At 40.9% G+C, this 19,751-nt stretch overlaps 1 protein-coding gene across 1 annotated transcript in view; it reads right to left on the reverse strand.

The window, feature by feature from the left end:
* Positions 1-19,751, reverse strand: part of LOC122812230 (intercellular adhesion molecule 5-like) — a 423,548-nt gene that overhangs the window by 151,126 nt on the left and 252,671 nt on the right. Inside the window, exon 6 of the mRNA XM_044084585.1 lies at positions 11,671-11,916. Coding sequence (XP_043940520.1) covers positions 11,671-11,916 — 246 coding nt within the window. The remainder of the gene's footprint in view (positions 1-11,670; positions 11,917-19,751) is intronic.

The raw sequence follows: 19,751 nt of genomic DNA on the forward strand, positions 1-19,751 counted from the left end.
CCCCACAAAATAAAATAAACACATTTTTCCAATGGTTTACAGTCATTTTAAACAGCTTTTATACTGATACGTAAAATGAGCGCTTCTGTTTAAAAGTACAGTACAGTCTCATAACAGTTCATTAAAACCTAGCCTCTTAGCTTTAAAATAACTTTCCTGAAGAAGAAAGTATTAACAATAAACAAAAAAATAAATAATGGAAGTTTTTTTCCTCAAAAGGTAACTTATCTATCAGGGAAAGGAACAGAGCAAGCCGACTGCTGATCCTCAAAAGCCTCAGAAAAGCATACTCTTTGCTGGCAATAAAGCTCTGAAGGGCATGGTGCCCAAACTTGTCTTTTAGTCAGTTTAACTTGAGGTGTCAGACAGTTTGGGATGTAGAAGGTGCCCTGTAGCTTTGGAAGTTGGCCATCTGTTACATCCTTGGTAAAATATAATCCACACAGTTTAGGCTACTGCAGCAGTGATTAAGATGAAGAACATCTATATGGCAAAAGGTGAAAAATGAATCTCATACCTAATTTTACCCTTGATGAGATACTGACAGAGTTTTGTTCTGCAGAATTGCGAGTTGCTCTACTGTAAATTTAATTTTAATTTTCATCCTATAAAAATGTCAGTTTAAATGTAGAAATTTGGATGTCTTGACTCTTAAAATATTGAATATGTTCAAAGGTGCTAGCGAAAGTGATTCTGTGCTTGTTTAAGGGCAACAACTTCATGCCGATAAAACATAAAGAAAAGTATGAACCTCTCTTACTAGTGACTATGTTCAAGAGGACACCACCTTTATCACTGTCACTGGCCACTTTTGATCCCACATACTGTGGTCTTTGCAATTAAAGGATTTTGGGAATAAATGTTATTATTAACATAATGCCTAGGGAACAACTGTTAAAGAACTGCTGGTTTATGCATTTATTTTCAGCAAAGTGGCCTGGCCACAAATAATGACTACATTTCTACTAGTATCTAAATGAATACCTGCTAAGCTGCACTGCCTGGCACTGAAATTCGTCAACCCTGAAAACTTACTCTATACAGGTTAGACTGCACTGCGTTTATGAAAAACTCAAACTGAGAGCATCCAAATATGGCAACACATCCTTTCAGCATTCTGTTTAATGCAGTTGCAGCAATCTATGTTACACAAGAAGACACAAACAGCCCCTGCACTCTGTGGGTGTGATTTAGGACGTTGACATAAAAACATACTAAGAGGTAGTGGGTTAGGTAATAAAAGTTTGCAATGAACTGCATGTAGACATGCTAAAGTCAAAAACTGTGCTGCTATGGGGGGCAAGCAAATCAGTGGCACAAAAACAGATTACGCTTTCAGAAGACAAAGTAGAATATCTAACTAAGTATTATAGAAGTAATTTCAGATTTTTTCAACTTGGTGACAGATCAGACCACATTTACTGGCTTCCTTGTGAACCTGCTCCTACAGTACTGCAAACTTCAAATAACCGATCCAAATACAAACATAATGCAACATACTTAAGCTGGACAGAAATTTCTCCATCCAACTAAAAAAATGCAGTTAGGGACTGTGAATTAGAAAGCCATATGGCTTTTGTTTAACATACTGGAGAGTGAGAATGAAATAAATGCTATGTACTTACCATAACACTGGATCCTTTTCATCTGAGTCCTTCTATGACACTTGTGTATAGAGATGCTCTTCGGATCTGATCTGGCCATTTGTTGCTGTTCTAGCACCTTAAGCTCCTGCAAACTTTCCCATCATCCCCTGTGTAGTTACCCTTAAACTGAGTTTGATGCCTACCAAACACAGAATCACACAGACATCTATCTATATGTATATACAAACATGTATGTATATATACTAAACAACCGTGTTATTACTGAACAACAAAGTAACACTAAGTAAAATAAAAAAACAAACTTTGTAAAAATCTATGAATGGAGAATAAAACACTGAGGCCGGATTTCAGTTTAGTGCTTTCATTCCTTTGCTTCCCTCAAGTTGATTGAATGTCAGTTTGGTCGCTGAGTGCTAGGGGTGGTACTTAGTACTGAATGAATAGATACCTGAACCTTCAGAATGTCGAGTGACTTTTTCATCTTGAAAGGTGAGTGGGACTGGAGGGGGGTAGTATCATTTGTGTGTGCGTGGTAGTCAAGGTTAGGTTTTGGGATATGCTTTGTATGTTTGTGTGTGAGTGTGTTTATTTTAGGGTTAGGGTTAAGTAAGGGGGTTTTGTGCATCTGGGCGCGTCTTACGTAGTGCCAGTGTTATGGGAAAGTTTTTCTTAAGTTAATGTATTTGGTTAGGGTTGGGGAAGGGGCAGTGTTAGCGTTAGGGTTAGCACCCATTACTAAGGTAGTACAGGGGGTGATATAGCCACATGGACAGGTTGGTAACATTAAATATAGTTTTCAGTGTGGTCTGAAGTTGTTTCGTAAACTCCCGAGTCAAAGGCTGTCCCAAAATGTCCACATCCTGCTTTGGTAGGCCCCTTTGGAATGGATTTGTATTTCTTAAGTAGTTTAATGCTTTCCCGGGCAAAGGTGCCTATGACATAGGCCTGCTTTCCCCTCCTGTCCATAGTCTTAGACTCCTTGTTGGGGTGATGGTCAGCTGAAAACTTGACTGAATTCTTTTTGGTGTGGAGACAGGTATTGGAGAAGGAGCTAATAATAGTGTGGGGGACAAACCGATCCACCCTAGGACAGGAAGGGAATGGGATGATGCCAACTAAATCTGCATCTAAAGTAAGTACCTTATTACAAGTTCCCAATCAGCTTCTGGTGTGCTGCAAATGGACATGAGAGGCTTTACTGAAGCAGCTAAGCGGAGCATAGAAAACAGAAAATGGGATAAGTCCCTCTTAGAAGAATGCCCGCTCTTTGTTTTAACTGGAAACATTTCCCTTATTTACTATGGTCTTCTAGCTGAGGAGATTTGGGTCTCAGTGCCATAGTCAGGGATGTCTTTTGTCTTGGCACATTGGGGATGGAAATAGAAGGAGAAGAAGAAAAAGAAGCTTACTCCTCATTTCTACTCTTCTTGCTTTCCCTGTCCTTATCTTTGTCCTTCTCATTTCTCTTCTCATGTTGTTTTGACTGGTTAGGAAGGAGGAGACCTTTGATAATTAGCCTGGAACTCCTACCTGCAAGGGAACATGGGCCAAAGCCCTTACATATACAGCAATCAACATTTAAGTGCTATGGCCTCAAGAGGCAACACATAATTCACAGCTAACCTGTGGGGGAAGCTTAAGGCCGCATTTTTGTGCATTTTTATAGGTTTTGTCCATACCTTCTTAAAACATTTTAAAATATAGCAAAACAATAATTATACAAACAGTAAGAAGAAAAAATTAGCTGACTAGAAACAACTTTTTTTTAATTCTTCTAGGAATAAGATAGCATACAGAAGGTGAGGCATACAAAGTTATGGGTCTATATTACAACGTTGAACTCACAGGAGTCCGAACGTTGTAATATCGAACCCATATGTTCAAAATGCGAAAATAGCGAAGCCACGAAACACCAATTATTTTCCCAGGGAAAAAAATTGGTGGGCCGTTTTTGCAGCTTTGCTATTTCCTCCACTGTGGTGCGATCTCGGAGTTGGTATATTTAGGTATGGGGGGTGTACATTAGTTTAAGTTTAAAGGGTACGTGGTTTTTTTTTTTTGTACAGGAATAGCGATTTTTTTCCCTGGAAAAAAAAATATTGCTGTTCTGTGTTTTCATATTTTTTGGTTTTCGAACTTCATGGTTCAATATTGCATCGTTCGAACTCCCGTGAGTTCGATGATGTAATATAGACCCCAAAGCTATAAATAACAAGAAAACAGTAAAACTAAAGTAAAGAGTAATTACAGTTAGCCTGAAAATAAATGTAATCTTAAAAAAAAAGAAGCTATGTTCTTACCATAATGTTCCATCTGAGTAGTAGACTTCATTCTTCTGCACATATGGGTATACAGATCCGATTCACACTTTTCAAACATCAGCTCCAAGCTCCTCCCTTACCTATATTACATCACTTCCTCCTATCTAGCCCCAGATTGAGTTTGCTGACACTAAATGGCAACATAACCACAATCCTAAACAGGAAAAACCTGAAGAGTGGGGGGGATGGAGGGAAGGTGCAGAAGAATGAAGTCTACTACTCAGATGGAACGTTATGGTAAGAACATAACTTCTTTATCTGAAGTAGTTGACTTCATTCTTTCTGGACATATGGGACAGAGTCCCCAGCTACTAGTATTCCTGGGAGGCCCGTATGGAAGGATATTTCTGAGCACCGTAGAGCCAAAGGATGCTCTCCCTCTAGAAATAAGATCCAATTTATAATGAGAGATGAATGTGTGTGAATTGGCCCAAGTCGCTGCTGCACAAATATCATCTAATGGAACTCTTTACCAGAAAGCTGCAGAAGTGGCCATTGCTCTAGTGGAATGAGCCTTCAATACACCAGGAGGAGATAAACCTTTGTCCTTATAAACCTGTGCAATACAAAGAGTGATCCACCTTGCTAAGGACACTTTCGAAACTGCTTTGCCCAAAAATGGTTTTGAAAAAGAGACAAACAATTGATCCGACTTCCGGAAGGGTTTAGTCCTATGGAGGTAAAAATGAAGCTGTGTATGGACATCCAATAAATGAAGCTTACGTTCACCTCTATTTTGGAAATTTGGGAAGAAGACTGGCAAATTTATAGACTGATTAATATTGGCTGCTGAGGACACCTTGGGAAGAAAGGAAGGGTTCGTACACAGCGAAACCCTATCCTTGTGGAAAACCAAATAGGGGGGCAATGAGGATAAGGCCTGCAACTCTGAAACTCTCTTGGCTGAAGTGATGGCGACCAAGAAGGCTGTCTTCCAAGACAAAAACTTCATCGGAACTGAACCGGCTGGCGCAAAAGGGGGAGTGGTCAAAGCCTGAAGGACTAAAGTCAGATCCCAGGGAGGCACTGTTTCTTTAACTGGTGGTCGCAATAAAAAAGTGCCCTTCAGGAAAGCTTTACACAATTTGGCAGAAGCCAGAGCAACCTTATTTTCACCCACATGAAAATTAGAGATGGCAGCCAGCTGAACCTTGATGGTGGAAGCACTTGCGCCTAATTGAAAAAGATCGGCCAGAAAATCCAGTATGACCGGAACGGGGGCTGTAAACAGGTTCAGATTGCGCTGAGAGGCCCAAATGCAAAAACGTCTCCACTTGCTATGGTAGAGTTTCCTAGTGGAGGCTTTAAGGGAAGCTACCAGAATATTCTTAACAGGGGAAGAAAGTCCAGGAGTCCTGATGATCATGGGTACTGAAGCAGCCATGCCATCAGCTTGAGACTGTCCAGGCTGGGCAGGGGCAAGCCCAATGGGCGAGAAATCAGATCCGGGCATGGATCTAGAGTCCATGGAGGAGCCAACAGGTGAGACCATAGGAAGGGAAACCACACTTGACGCGGCCAGAAAGGAGCTATGAGAATGACTTTGCACTGCAGCTGGCAAGCTCTCTGAAGGAACTTTGGAATAAGAGGTAACGGGGGATAAGCATACAGTAACCCGGGAGGCCAAGCATGGACTAGAGCGTCCCTGGGGACATCCCCCAGAGGGGGGATCAGAGTGAAGACGTTGCTGCACTTCGCGTTGGAAGGAGATGCGAAATGATCGCAGCAAGGTTGACCCCAAACACGGAAGATCTTCTCCGCCACTTGATGGTTTCTGAGACCACTCATAAGGCAGAAGAATTGCCCTGCTGAGACTGTCTGCTAGAATGTTGGAGCGTCCCGAGATATGCTTTGCTATGAGAAACTGGCTGGTGGATATGGCCTACTCCCAAACCCTCATGGCCTCGCGACAAAGGGGGTAGGATCAGGTCCCTCCCTGTTTGTTTATATACCGGACTACAGACATGTTGTCTGATTGAATGGCTACAGTCCCTGGAGGTAGCTCAGGGTGGAAGGCTCTCAACGCTAAAAGCACTGCCCTCATCTCCAGGACACTGATGTGTAGCTTGGTCTCTGGAGGTTCTTCCCAGGAAGTGCCCCCCCACCCAAGCTGGGAAGTGTCCGTGGTCACCGTGGCTTGAGCCAGAGGGGCTAGAAAGCTGTGGCCCGCAAAAATGTCCGCTGATTGAAGCCACCACTGGAGTGACATTCTGCATGTCCGATTGATTCGGATGTGGAAATTCATCGGAAGGTCTAGCCAGGACCATTGAACTGCTAGATTCCACTGAAGGACTCTCATGTGAGAGGATAGAGATTGCGGCTGCCATCTAACCCAGGGCCCTGAGAACATCGGCTGCTGTGACTACCCAGTGATCCAAGATCGCCGATACATGGAGTCTGAGATTTTCTATCCTTTCCGGGGTGAGAAAAATCTTTGACTGAATCGAATCCAACCGTGCCCCGATGAAGTTTATGATCTGAACCGGAGCCAGGTGGGACTTGTTGATATTGATCGTGATGCCTAACTTGTGAGCCAGACTGAGGAAGTAGTTTAGGGCCTGACACAAGAGACGTTTGTTGGATGCAGCGAAGAGCCAGTCGTCTAGGTAGGGGAATACCTGAATGCCCTGATGTCTCACGTGAGCCGCTACGACCGCCATAACCATGGTGAACACCCTGGGGGCTGTGGTGAGGCCAAAGGGTAGGGCTCTGAATTGAAAGTGACTGGCCCCTAGCCGAAAGCGTAGAAACCTCTTGAAGCTCCTGTGGACCTTGATGTGCTAGTAAGTGTCCTGGAGGTCTAACGAGCACATCCAGTCGCATTCTCTCAGAAACGGTAGAATGGACTGCAGAGTGATCATCTGGAAGTTTTGTTTCTCTACCGACCGGTTGAGGATAGACAGGTCCAGAATGGGCCTGAGGTTCCCCGTCTTCTTTGGCACTAAAAAGAACCTGGAGTAGATGCCTGATCTGGACTGATCTGGGGGGATCAGCTCGATGGCTCATTTTTGTAGCAGCTTCAAAACTTCTGCTGCAGCCTTCCTGTGAGCAGATGGAACATCTGGAAGGCGTGCTGGAGTTATGGGACATGAAATGAAGGGGATAGAATATCCTCTGGATATGATGTTTACCACCCAGTGGTCTACAGTAATGGACTCCCATGCCGCTGGATGTAAGGAAAATCTTCCCCCGACTGCCTCCAGAGTAGAGCAGCCGGGCAACCCCTCAGGGTTGCTGTGCGGGTCTGTCTGAAAAAGGTTCCCTAGACCCAAAGTTTCTGGGACCCCCTATGCCTCTGGGACGGCGTCAGTCTTGTCCCCCTCTGCCTCTGGGGGATGAATATTCCTGAGTGTCATGAAAGGACTGTGAATTCCAGAACCACATCTTCTTTTGCCCCTTTTGGTTCCTGGAATAGGACCTCTGGGGGTTAGAGAAGTGGATTCCAATGGCTGACAAAGTCTTTCTGTCCTTCTCACTCTGGGTTAGTGTGTCACGTACAGTCTTCCCAAAGAAGGATGATCAATCGAAAGGAGCGTTGATGAAAGATGCCTTAAAGGGGTCCGCAAATTGACACAGCCTGATCCAGGTGTGATGCCTCAAGGCAACGCCTGTACCAGCAGCTCTAGCGGCTCCCTCTGTAGCATGAGAGAGGAGAGGCATACAGGTATTAGTCACTGATTTCAGTGTAGTCATCTTCGCAGTGAAAGACTGCTTGTCCTGTTGTGACAGAGACTCCGGGGGCGACTCAGTTAGTTCTGATATAAGGTCTCACTGCAGTCGGATAACATGTGCCAAGTAATTCAGCGCACAAATAGAAAATGTCGCTGATGAGTACATATGTGCTTCCCAAAATGATCCATCGACCTGGACTCTTTGTCTGGTGGATGAACCGAGGAACTCTCCTGTGCCAGTTCCTTCTTTGTGGCAGCTGCAACCACCAAAGTGTCTACCGGGGCTCCTTTGGACCATGCCTACATGTCTGATGGCGGGGAAAGAATTTTGTCTGGCATTTTGGGTATAGGCTCTACGGTGTCAGGATCCTTCCATGCCCTAGTGGTGATGAGGTCCACCAAGGGGTCCACTGGAGGGGAGACCCAGGAAGTAGATGGCCCACGCCAAAGGCCTCCAGGAACACGGACTCATCCGCAGAGGGTTTGGGGGCTGACCAACCTCCTCTTTGGCGGAGGATCTCCATAATGTCTCAGAACGAGACGTCCTCGGTAGGTGATCTGGAGGAACCCTCTCCTTCATCCAAGTCCGTATCAGTGGTAATGGATTCAGGGGAGTCCAAGTGCCTCCTCTTATACTTGCGCTTATGAGGTTCCTCTCCAGCGGGACTCTCTGGAGAGGATTTGTAAGCCTCCAGGGGTTCCCTGAGGGGAACAACCTGGGGTTGCTTTAGCACGGGCTGTCCCTGAGACAGGGTAATGGGAGCAGAATCCAAAATCAGAGGGATCTGGGTAGGATCCGAGTAGGTGAGCTGTGGTCTCAACCCCTGGGAGACAACCCTTTCCACTGTTCCGAATGCCGATGGAGAGCACACCTCCGTAGAATGTAAGGATGAGGCTCTCCCCGGCACCGAAGCAGGGGATTGGACCGACGGTGGGGTAGTCCGGGCACCGAGGATGGGATCCGAAAGAGCGAGATCTCGATCCTTGGGTCTGACTCCCCGACCATGGCTCCGAGAGTCCCCTGGATCCGAGATCGGATCCGAGGAATTCAAGGTGATGGCCGGCATTGAGGAAATGAGAACCATAGGCACTGACCCAACAGCTCCGAAAGGTCTCGGACCCGAGAACCTCGAAGTGTCAGGTCAGATCGGGGAAGGAGCAATAGGGTGGAACATAGTTGAAGAAGGACCCTCTCCCAATGGGAGAGGGCCCTGGCAAGACCCCCATCTGAATCTGGTTCTGGATGAACCTCCTTATCAGCCTGTCCATATCAAGGTTGGAGACACTCCGAGTCGACCTGGAGGAAGCGACCGACTCGGGTCTGGGCCGGATCTGAGGGTAGTGCCTCAGCTTCGATGGCTCCATTGGCTCCAGCGAGAAACAGGGAGAGCGGAGCCGAGGAGAACAAGACCTGGGTGCCTTTGAAGAGGGGCTGGAGAAAGACTCCCTGTCCGGTGATTTTTTTCTTGGCCTGTCCCTCTCTTTGTGGCGCTTCTCCTTCTCCCTTCTGTCCCTACCTCTCTGGGACAACTCCGATGAAGCAGGCCTGGCGGGAGGTTGAGTCCCTGCCTGCACAGTGTCACTGGCTGGGGAGGAAACCAAGGCAGACTCCAGGGCAGAAGCTGGTAGCAGACCCTTAGCCACATGCTTAGCCTGACGATCCTTCAACGCCCTAGGGTTAAAGCCTAAACAAATGTCATAGGATGCAGACAGATGGGCAACCCCTAAACAAAGAACACACAGAGTGTGGCCATCGGCTGGTGAGAGCTTATGACCACACTCTGTGCACTTCTTAAAAAAGAACCTTAGGCTGTTCAGCCATAGTAGAGACAGTAAAAGCCCTAACGGCCCACTCACACACACTTAAACAGGGATTGGGCCTAGGCGGGAAACCAGTATCACAAAAAAAAAAAAAAAAAAACACTTATAACTTTTTTTTTTTTTTTTTTTTTACAACTAACACGACGACCAAACGCAAAGGGAGGAAAAAAAGGGAAAGGTATTCACACTCAACTATCACAAAAAGACCAAAAAACCTTACCACCTTGCTTAGCGCTCAGAGACCACGATGCTGACTCTTAGAGTGGCAAACGAGATCTGGGGCTAGATAGGAGGAAGTGATGTAAAATAGGTAAGAGAGGAGCTTGGAGCTCGGAGTTGATGCTTGAAATGTTTTGCCGGCTCGGATCCGAATCGGATCCGTATACCCATATGTGCAGAAAGAATGAAGTCAACTACTTCTGATCAAGAGATATAATACCTAATTAACAAAGTATAAGTAGAGCACTTAGCTTTAACAATGGATGTGATCTTTTTCTTATAGAAGCAAGACCAAGCTGAAGGGAAGCTATGCAAGGGATGAAGGGAAATTCTGCAGGAACTTGAGGCAGTAGAGCATGAGGGAATGACTGGAATGGATCAGATCTAAGGACTGGCTTGGTACGCAGCAGTCAGATTGGACAGACCGATGAAATAGGATTTGTCTGTAAATACTCTAAGATAAAATAGCCAGGGAATAGTTATGGCTAGGCTTGTATAGTCTTAGGGCCGATAGAGTAGTAGCAACCTATAAACCTATGAAAAATAGCCCAAATGATATAAGATCTAACAGTCGATGCCATCTGACTTACTGAGCAACATGACAGAGATTACATGGCATGTTCCACACATAGTCATGGGTGAGAGATGCCAGGATCCAGTTACAGTCTGCAAAAGCAACCTAATTATAGAAAACTGAGAGAGACTTGATAGGGCAAATAACATTTAGTAATAATGTTAGCAGGTAATAATGTAGTTGACCATGATCAGCATGGCTGCCTGTAGCCAGTCAAATACAGGAATGACACTGCACGTGGTGCTAGTGGTACATTCACTGAATGGTCAAACTGCATTACACTGTTGGGAATCATTAATGGCCCACAGGCCTAGGAAGTACCAACACCCTGCATTAATGCATTCAATATTCAGATAAGGGGATGGAGCACATAGCTAACTGTCACAGCTGCAAGACCAAGAATGCATGGGGCATGTGTAGAATTGTAGTGAATAAAGACAAACATGGGCTGTACTCTATGTAGGATTGACTATAAAGACAGCTAAAATGGATAATAAAGGGTGGCAGCCTACATACTATTCAGCTCAATTTTTGGGAGTGGGCTCAAGGTAGTCAGGACTGTCATAAAGTGATCACTGATACCGCTTGAAGGGCTCATGTAAATTCAGCACATTTGTATAATTTTCAAGTGTCCTCCTTTGCTCTCAGCAGCACATGTGTGTATCAGCTGGCTAAGTGAGTGGCCATACACGTTCATCCAAAAAAATATTTAGTCACTGGGGACTCAGACAGACATCAGGACATTGGTATCCCACTTATCCATGAAATGATATTGGCTGTTACAGGGAAGTTCGTTTGTCACATTCAAGTGTAACATGACTAATGTTGGGAAAAGAAAAATACCAGGCAATGATTTTACTAGACTGAGCAATGCAAGATGTGCACTGCAGGCTTTCAGGGGTTTGTCATGATGCCTGGTCTTCAGTGGCTGACAGGGCAGTAGTAAAAATCACATTTTTTGAGACAGTCCAATTATTGTAATAAGTCAGGCTGGGCGAATTATGATGCTTGATTTTTCTAGACCTCTCAACCAACATATTTGCCACTAAACTGCACATATTTTACATATAATTTAATTTATGATAAAAAGGGGTGGCACAGTGGATTGTACTTCTGAAAGACAGGGATTTGTTCTCTAGTCTGGCTCCTGGATGGGGTGTTTTCTTGGTGGAGTGTGCATGTCTACGTGAAGTTTTGCTGCATGCTATGCTTTGTCCCCATATCCCAAAAACAAGTACAAGTGGTCTGACAAGTCTCTAGATTACCCATAAGTATGCATTCAGTGTATCAGTGAGTGTATATTCACGAGCTCTGCAATGGACTGCCATTCCATCCAGATTAGCTCCTTTGCTTTGTGCCCACCAAGTGCCAGGATAGTCTCCATCTCCCTCTGATAAAAGCAGGTTATCAGATAATGAATGAATTAATGAATGAACATAAGAAAATGAATTACTTACATTCTGTTGTGAAAATTACAGTGTGGTTATCCTTTCCTTTATGGTTTGTAACTTCACATCGATAGGCTCCAGTACTGTTTTTAGACACATTAACAATTGTTAGAGTCTCTCTATCACCAACAGTTTCACCATTTTTGAGCCATGTTATTTGAGGAAAAGGATTTCCAGTGGCTTGACAGGTTAGGGTCGCATTACTACCTTCCAGTGCTTTGTCGGATGTTACAGTTTTATTTATTTCAGGAGCATCTAAGATTTAAAATGAACAGACAAGAGTTAGGAAGAAACACACATTTTACATTTCATAGACAGATGTACAACAAAACTGCAAACATATATATTCTACTTATCATTAACATGTCTTCTAAACTACCACCTAAGATTTGCTGTAAATAAAAATATGAGGGTCATGTATTTTAATAATTACAACATTATTTTTAAAGGCACTTTCGGCATGAGACTGTACAGACTACAAAATCTGATCGCAACATAACATAAGATACAGTGTAACATAAACGTGTCCTGCTACCTGTCTGTTAGGATACAATATTCTTTAATAAGCATGCTGCACCCTGTTGACTAACTAGTGTGAATAGCAGGTTGCTACCTGTCTGTCAGGCTACAATACTCCTTAATAAGCATGCTGCACCCTGTTGCCTAACTAGTGTGAGTAGCAGGCTGCTACTGTCTGTCAGGATACAATATTCCTTAATAAGCATGCTGCACCCTGTTGCCTAATTAGTGTGAGTAGCACACTGTATGACACATTGCATCTCTGTAGTGTTTGGATTCATGCAGCTGCAAAAATCTATGTGATGCAAGAAGACACAAATGCATCTTCATGCCTGCACTCTCCATAGATACATGCTCACTGATGAAAGGACCGGTGTCTCTGGAACTCTAGTAGTACGTAGAGTAATAAGTACCACTAGCCACCTCAACATGAAGTTCTAGTTAACAGGTGTCAATATTTTACTACACATTTCCTTAACTTTGTTCTAAGAATTCTCCTTTCTACAGAATTTCTCTGCAAAACTCTGAGAATGCATGACTTATATTCCAAGTCGTGTGCTCGGTTATTTGGGGGAAAAAAAACTTCTTGTACTCTTTCAAATAGTAAGACTAGTACTTCCGTTAACTTTTGGTCCTGTCCAGTTTTTGAAAGGTTGTTAAGGGGGTCATCATCCCCCCCCCACTAAGGAAACAAAATATACAGCTAAGGGTATTATGACTAGTAAAACATTACTAGTGGGGGGGGGGAGTTGGCAAATGGTCAATGTGTTTACCTTAAAGACACAAGATGCAGAGTTTGATTCTCAGATGGGATAATTGCCAAGGCCTAAAGTGGTCCATAAGGGCAGTTAGCTTAATACTAACCTATGAATATTCACTATTATGTGTTTTTTATTTTTATCAAGGCAAGTTGTGGTGTGTGTGCTTATATGACATCATCAGTGTGATACCTTCCTGGAAAAGTCTTGAACTGCATTATGCAAACTAAAAGGGGGTCATTTGGTCTTGATAAATGTGCAACAGCAATGTGCCAAAAAAAAAAAAAAAAAAACAAAAGAAAAATTATAAGGTGAAGGACTAGATGAGAAGGCAAGAAATGTGGAAAAAACATAAACATAGTTGCAAGTACAGGAAACTCCTGGAACAAGCTCATGCTGATCAAGACTAAATGCAGGAATGTTTAAGGAGAGGTGAATTTAAACCAAAAGATGAAAGGTTAATATTGACAGCCCAGGATAGTGGACCACATACACACTGGTTTACAAAGTCCATTGAACATGTGGGATAAACAGACAAATGTACATTTTGTAAAACAGAACTGGAAACAGTTGCACACCTCGTTGTTGAATGTGATTGGCAGAAGGATTGTATACAGAAAGGCATAATAATGTGACAAGACTGTTGCATTGGGGATTGTGCAAACATTTTAATACTGAAGTAGCTGAAAAACATTGGAAAAATGAGGCACAAAGCATTATAAAAAAATGAAGAGATTTATATCACATGGAATCACCCATTACCAACAGTTCAAAAAACAGATGTGAGAAAAACAGATATAGAAGTCCATGAAAAGAAGACAAAAGTAGCACTGATCACTGAAATTGCTACACCCAGTGACTACAGTGTCTTACATACAGAGAGAGAGAGAGAGAGAGACCCAAAGTCATAAAATACCAGGACGTACAGGCAGAAATGAGGCAATTTTGAAGAAGAATACCCAGTTAGTTCCATTAGGAGTAGGAGCAATGTGTCTTAAAAAAATAATTTACAGTCATACTTAGATATGTTACCAATGCATGTAACTCCATAAGAATTACAGAAGGAGTCAGTTATGGGCACATTGCGAGTGCTGAGAAGAGCACTTCTGGGTAACATCAAAGACTGAAACAATACTAATTTCATGAACTTTAATCATACTTTGACTTTGTAATAGGGTACATTCCCCTCACGGTATCAGAAACCCAAAAGACTTGGACAAGCTAAAACAAAATGGTACGTACAGTAAAACACTGTTGAATTGGTTGCAGTAAAACATAAATTATACAGTTCAGGTATGACAGAACTACTCAACACCACCTTCTTCAGGGCAGTACTTTACCTTCTGTCTGGATCGTGTGCAGCCCTCCTTTCCTTGGGTCAGGGCTTTTTTAATTTGATCTTCCTTAATAATCATGTAGGCTGCATCCTCAGCCAGCATTTTGGTAAACACATTTTACACAGATTTTCTGATCCATCCATTTTTTAAATTCTTGGCCTGATAAAGGTTGTAGGTGTAGCAGGCTGCGCAGCACAGAGCATACTTCCCCATACCCACCAAATACTCCACCTCACCCTGTAGTATTTCCATATATTCCCAGGCACTCTTTCCATATATTCCCAGGCACTCTAAGTGATATAATCCCTCCAGTGAGTCCTGGGTCCACCCTAGGACCACCACCAAATAGGCTGCGACTGGAACATCTCTTGTGAGCTCAAGAAGCATCCTCATAAGGAGCCGGAACAGTTTTCTCTCAACCAATCAGGGGAAAAATCCAGAAATAATCAAGGATAATCAGGGACATGTTTAAATACAGACATTGACAAAATAAGAGAATGTGAATTCATATACATTTTTCTAAAGTAAAAGAAGTCTATAACTCCAGTTAGTGTCATCCTTTATTAAGTGCAATTCACCACCTTTTCTCCAAAGGTCATCAGTTTTAGGAGGGATTAAGATGGACAGAGCTAAAATTTAAGTCAAAATCAGGGACATCCCCGAAAAGCAGGGACAGTATGACTGAACCACTTCAAATGACTTCTCAACATAGATAATCAGAAGATCCCATGCTCTTGAGGTTCTCCTACACTGCCAAACTCCTTAAACTATCATGAAGACTGCCCTCAGTTACCCTGCAAATTAACTTTTTTCCTGCTGCTTTTATTTGCAGCCTTATGCTTTTGGTCACTATCCACAGCTCATGACAACAAGTAAAAATGGGGTTACAAACTGATCAGTAAACTGAAATCTCCATCCTGTGGCCCAGCTCTCATTTTAGTACCATATTCTGTAGTTTCACCAGAGGCTGTTACACTGCAAACCCAATCCTAGGAAACAAATTAAGTTCTTGAAGTGTACTTAATCAGTAAGGAACCATCTGCTCTGCAGTACAGCCACACTGATCACAACACTGAGGAATGTTTTACTACAATAATTAATAGCACAGTTAATATTCAGATGATACAAAATTGTCTTGTCACATAAAAGTGAAGCAGAAAGGTGTAAACGGCAATGGGTATTACATTCAATAGAAAGTTGTAACATTGTGATTTGAGGGTCATGCTCTGACAAACACGCAACAGTAGGCATATGGTCACTAAAGGTTTGACTCATTATCCAAGCCTCTGATATATGGCCAAGTGGTTATGTATAGGTTAGTACTAGGCTAAGTGCCCTTGTGGGCCATTTTAAGCCTAGCCAATCCCCCAATGTGAGAATCAAACACTGCACCTTGTGTCTATAAGGTAAACACCTTAACCATTATACCAGCAAGATTACAGTCTTGAGTGTTCTCACCTCTAGCTGTTTTATAACTTCTAGGTAAGGTCAGTTAATTGGACAAATCCATATAACTGAATAACGAGGCTGTGTTGGTCAATACATCTATTTATCTAGTCAGTTCATGCAGAATATTGTATAGATTTGGTAAACTACAATACGTTTACTTATTTTACTTGTGTTCTTGGAAAGTAAAAGATTGTTAAGGTTAGGGAAGCATTCTAAAGCTCTCATCTGGCGATTCTGTGTTTTGACGGAGCACTCTTTTCACTCCTGACTGTAAACCTATATACAGATATAATGAAACTGCAATCAGTAAAAAATGAAAATCTTGATAGCTTAATAATAATTGGAAAACTATTTCCTGTTTTTGGTATAAAATAGTTACATTGAAACAATACGAAGACAGCTACTGATAAGTAAATGCAAGTAAAGCACTGACATTATTAGGAATTATTCAGCTATCATCCTAACACTTAGCCATTATGGAGTCATGTAGCAATAAAAAAATGTTACTTGCAAATGAAAAATGTGTTACAGCTATATATGCACAGGTTAGTCAATAAGACACAGATATAACATGTTAGTAAATATGTAACGTAATTCAGAAAATAGAATTACAGTAACAATTGTATACTCTGCTTATTGCTTCAACAGCCAAGGCAGAAGTAAAATACTTTCAAAGAAACAGGTGAGGTAAAGTGGAAAAAACACAAAACATTACAAAACAAAATGTTCAAAATTTCAGTCCTGTATTATTATGATGTTACAATAATCATTAGCATTCCCATCAAATTACGAGTAATACATCTTTAGAATATCTTGTAAATAAAATGGAAAACTGGAGAACAACAGCACTGAATAACAATGATTATAAGATCTTTATGAAAATAATAAAAAAGGGATTTGAAACTAAAATGGAAAATATCATGGGAGACAGCATATGGAGTACAAAGGGGAAGGGCTGTCAAGAATTATTAATGATAGTTAGAGAAACTGTGGATGATACTATGTAGAGAAAATAAGAAACAAAATCATGATAGCAGACCTTAACAAGGCATTTGACACAACTGGACATAAATCTTATGGGCAATAATGAAACAATATAATGTATAGAAATATATATAATGTATGAAAGAATATAATGGGTGGGAGGGTGGCATAATGGTTAAAGTGTTTACCTTAGAAACACAAGATGCAGGGTTTGATTCTCACATGGGGTAACTGGCTAGGCTTAAAATATGGTCCAGGAGAGCAGTTAGCCTAGTAATATTTTATGAATCTATGAATCTATGTAAGTCAGAAAATCAGGAAATTATCTATGTCAGCATATAGTAATAATAAAGTAAAAATACTCGTAAATGGCTGGTTAAGCCAAGAGGTACAAATGAAGAGTGGTGTAAGACAGTGATTTCCAATGAGTTGTGTACTTTTTGTATTAGTTATGAATGTGATACTATGTGAAATAAATTAAAAAAGAAGGAAGCAGGGTATATAACATCTGAAGGGTTAAGAATTCCTGTTCTGTTAACATATGCAGATGACATTACAATAATTGCTCAAAACAATTTTTTGATAAAAGAAGTAATAATTTGCACAAATGTGCATCTAGAGATGATAGGGATAGCTTTAAATACAGAGAAAAGTAAAGGTTTAGGTGATGTAGTAAATATTGGAGTATATTTTTCACAATGAGTGAAAATTATATGTTAGGTATAAAATTTGGGAATAAAGATGTAAGTAGAATTCAGTGGGAAAACAGTAGAAGAAATAAAGCAAACTTCTTTTCTGGAGAACATATAAATTATCATTCAGAAAAAAGGCTTATTTGATAAATTCAGTACTAATGGGGAAAATAGCATACTTAGCAAGTGTGTTTATTTTCCCAACTGCATTTGAAAAATAATTGTTGCAGACATTTTGTTTTCATTTAGATGGGATTCTAGATTAAATCCAGTAAAAAGAGGAGTTTTGTATGTAAGTAAAGAAGGAGGTTTAGGTTAATTAACTCAGTGGTATATGCTACTTCATTAAAGTTGTACAATGTTTTACAGTAGATAAATGAAAAAGATGATAGATTAGTAGTAAAAGTGTATAAATATAAATATGATAAATTTAGTGTATGGTAAAAACAGTAAAATAAAAAAGAGAGTGTATAAATGAAATAAAATGTTACCAGAAAAAAAAATGGGGAAATAAAAATTGATGATATAGAAAAAGACAGAAAAGTATGGTATAAGAATGTAATGAAAAAATATTACTATGTAAACCATGGGAAAATCTAACAGATTAAAAAAGTAAAGCTATATAAATAAGAAGCAAATGGTGTAACCAGAAAGTGGAATGTCATGATAGAATATGCTTACATTGTCAGGAAGAAGAAATTATGGAGCATGTGTTTTTGAAATGTAAAACAGTAAAAAAGTTATGGGGAAAACTATGTAAAGAAGGGTTTTTTTGAAGATATAATAAAAGTGGATAAAATAACATGGATGCAATTAAATATAGATTTTATAAGAACAGAAGTAAAGAATATGTTAAAATAATACATATTTAACATTAAATGGGTTATACGGAATGCAAGAAAAAATGACTTTATGTTTAATTATAAATGGATTTTAGCTGCACTATTAAGTAAAAATCAGAGGATGGTTATGGAAAAAGGAGTGGGGGCCTAATAAAGATGAAAATTTAGCATGACTGTAAAGGAAATTATGAATATGTGTAAACAGATTTGTAGATTTATATATTTGTACATATGTAAATATTTGTAAACATGTTAATATTTTGTAAATAAGAGTTTTTATACAAATAAAGGACCCCTACTCTTTTTGATAGATACCATGGGATTGTTACACCCATCTGAGCTACCACCAACTCAAGCAGCTGGAGCCTTGGTTTAACATCTCATCAAAAGGACAGCACATTCAGGAGTGCAGGACCTCCTACTGCTGCACTGCAGTATGAGCAATCCAGTCACTTCAGAGTGGGAACAGAACCCACAGCCTTCTGGTCTTCAAGTATCTAAGCAGCTTATGCACTGACCATAAGTAGTGCTACTTAAAATTTCCATATCATATAAAATATTTTAAAATCTGTAATACAAATAAAGTAATAAAAATTAAATTAAAAAGTGGACATAGAAAAACATTTTGAATAAAGTCTACCTAAAGCTAAACAATTTAATTAATAAATAATATCTGAACTCAAGGGACAAAGACTTTACTCACAACCTGTGAATCAGAAAGGATTACTGCACATAGGTTACTTTTACATTAACAGATTTCCCGATGGTAACCTTTTCTGAATCATAGACATTCCAATTGCTGAGGTTTCCTTTTAGTAGAAGCATCAGTGAGGAAACCAGTCTCACTGGCTGAGCAGAGTGTTAATGAAGCAATCCAAGGGGGTGGCTCCTGCTAATTAATCATGTGCTCTGCCCGCTCCCAAAAATGCTTCAGGCTCATGATTTCTTCTGCTTAGCAATTCAGAGTCTTGCTCAACTACATAAATTTCCTTGTATTTGGGGGGATTTAAAAATTGTCAAAACACTGGAAGCCACTGATAGATTCCACTGAAGCAGTCAAGGTGCAGATAAGTTCAGCAAAGTACAATGATGACAAAGTTGTGTGTTAGAATGTATATGTGTGTGGAAATGTGTTTGTGTCTGTAAGGTCGTGAATGATGTCAGATAAACATGAATGTGTGTTTGTGTGTGTGTGTGTGTGTGTGTGTGTGTGTGTGTGTGTGTGTGTGTGTGTGTGTGTCTGTATGTGTTTGATGTGTGGGAGGTAGCACTAGTGTTAGCTAGGGAACTGAGAGTGTATGTGTGTGTGCATGTGCGTGTGTGTGTGTGTGTGTGTGTGTGTGTGTGTGTGTGTAAATACTACCACCATCATAGGTCTAAGAATATTAGTAGTAAAACAAGTGTACTTCAGAGATACATTAATGAGAAGATAATGAGATCTTCCTCATGGCAGTTATAACTGCCTCTGAATCTCATTTTCCCTTGGTCATGTAAATGGATCTACCTGTC

This window comes from Protopterus annectens, chromosome 9.part0 (genome assembly GCF_019279795.1).
Source record: "Protopterus annectens isolate FY-2018-M chromosome 9.part0, PAN1.0, whole genome shotgun sequence".
Taxonomy (NCBI): Eukaryota; Metazoa; Chordata; order Ceratodontiformes; family Protopteridae; genus Protopterus; species Protopterus annectens.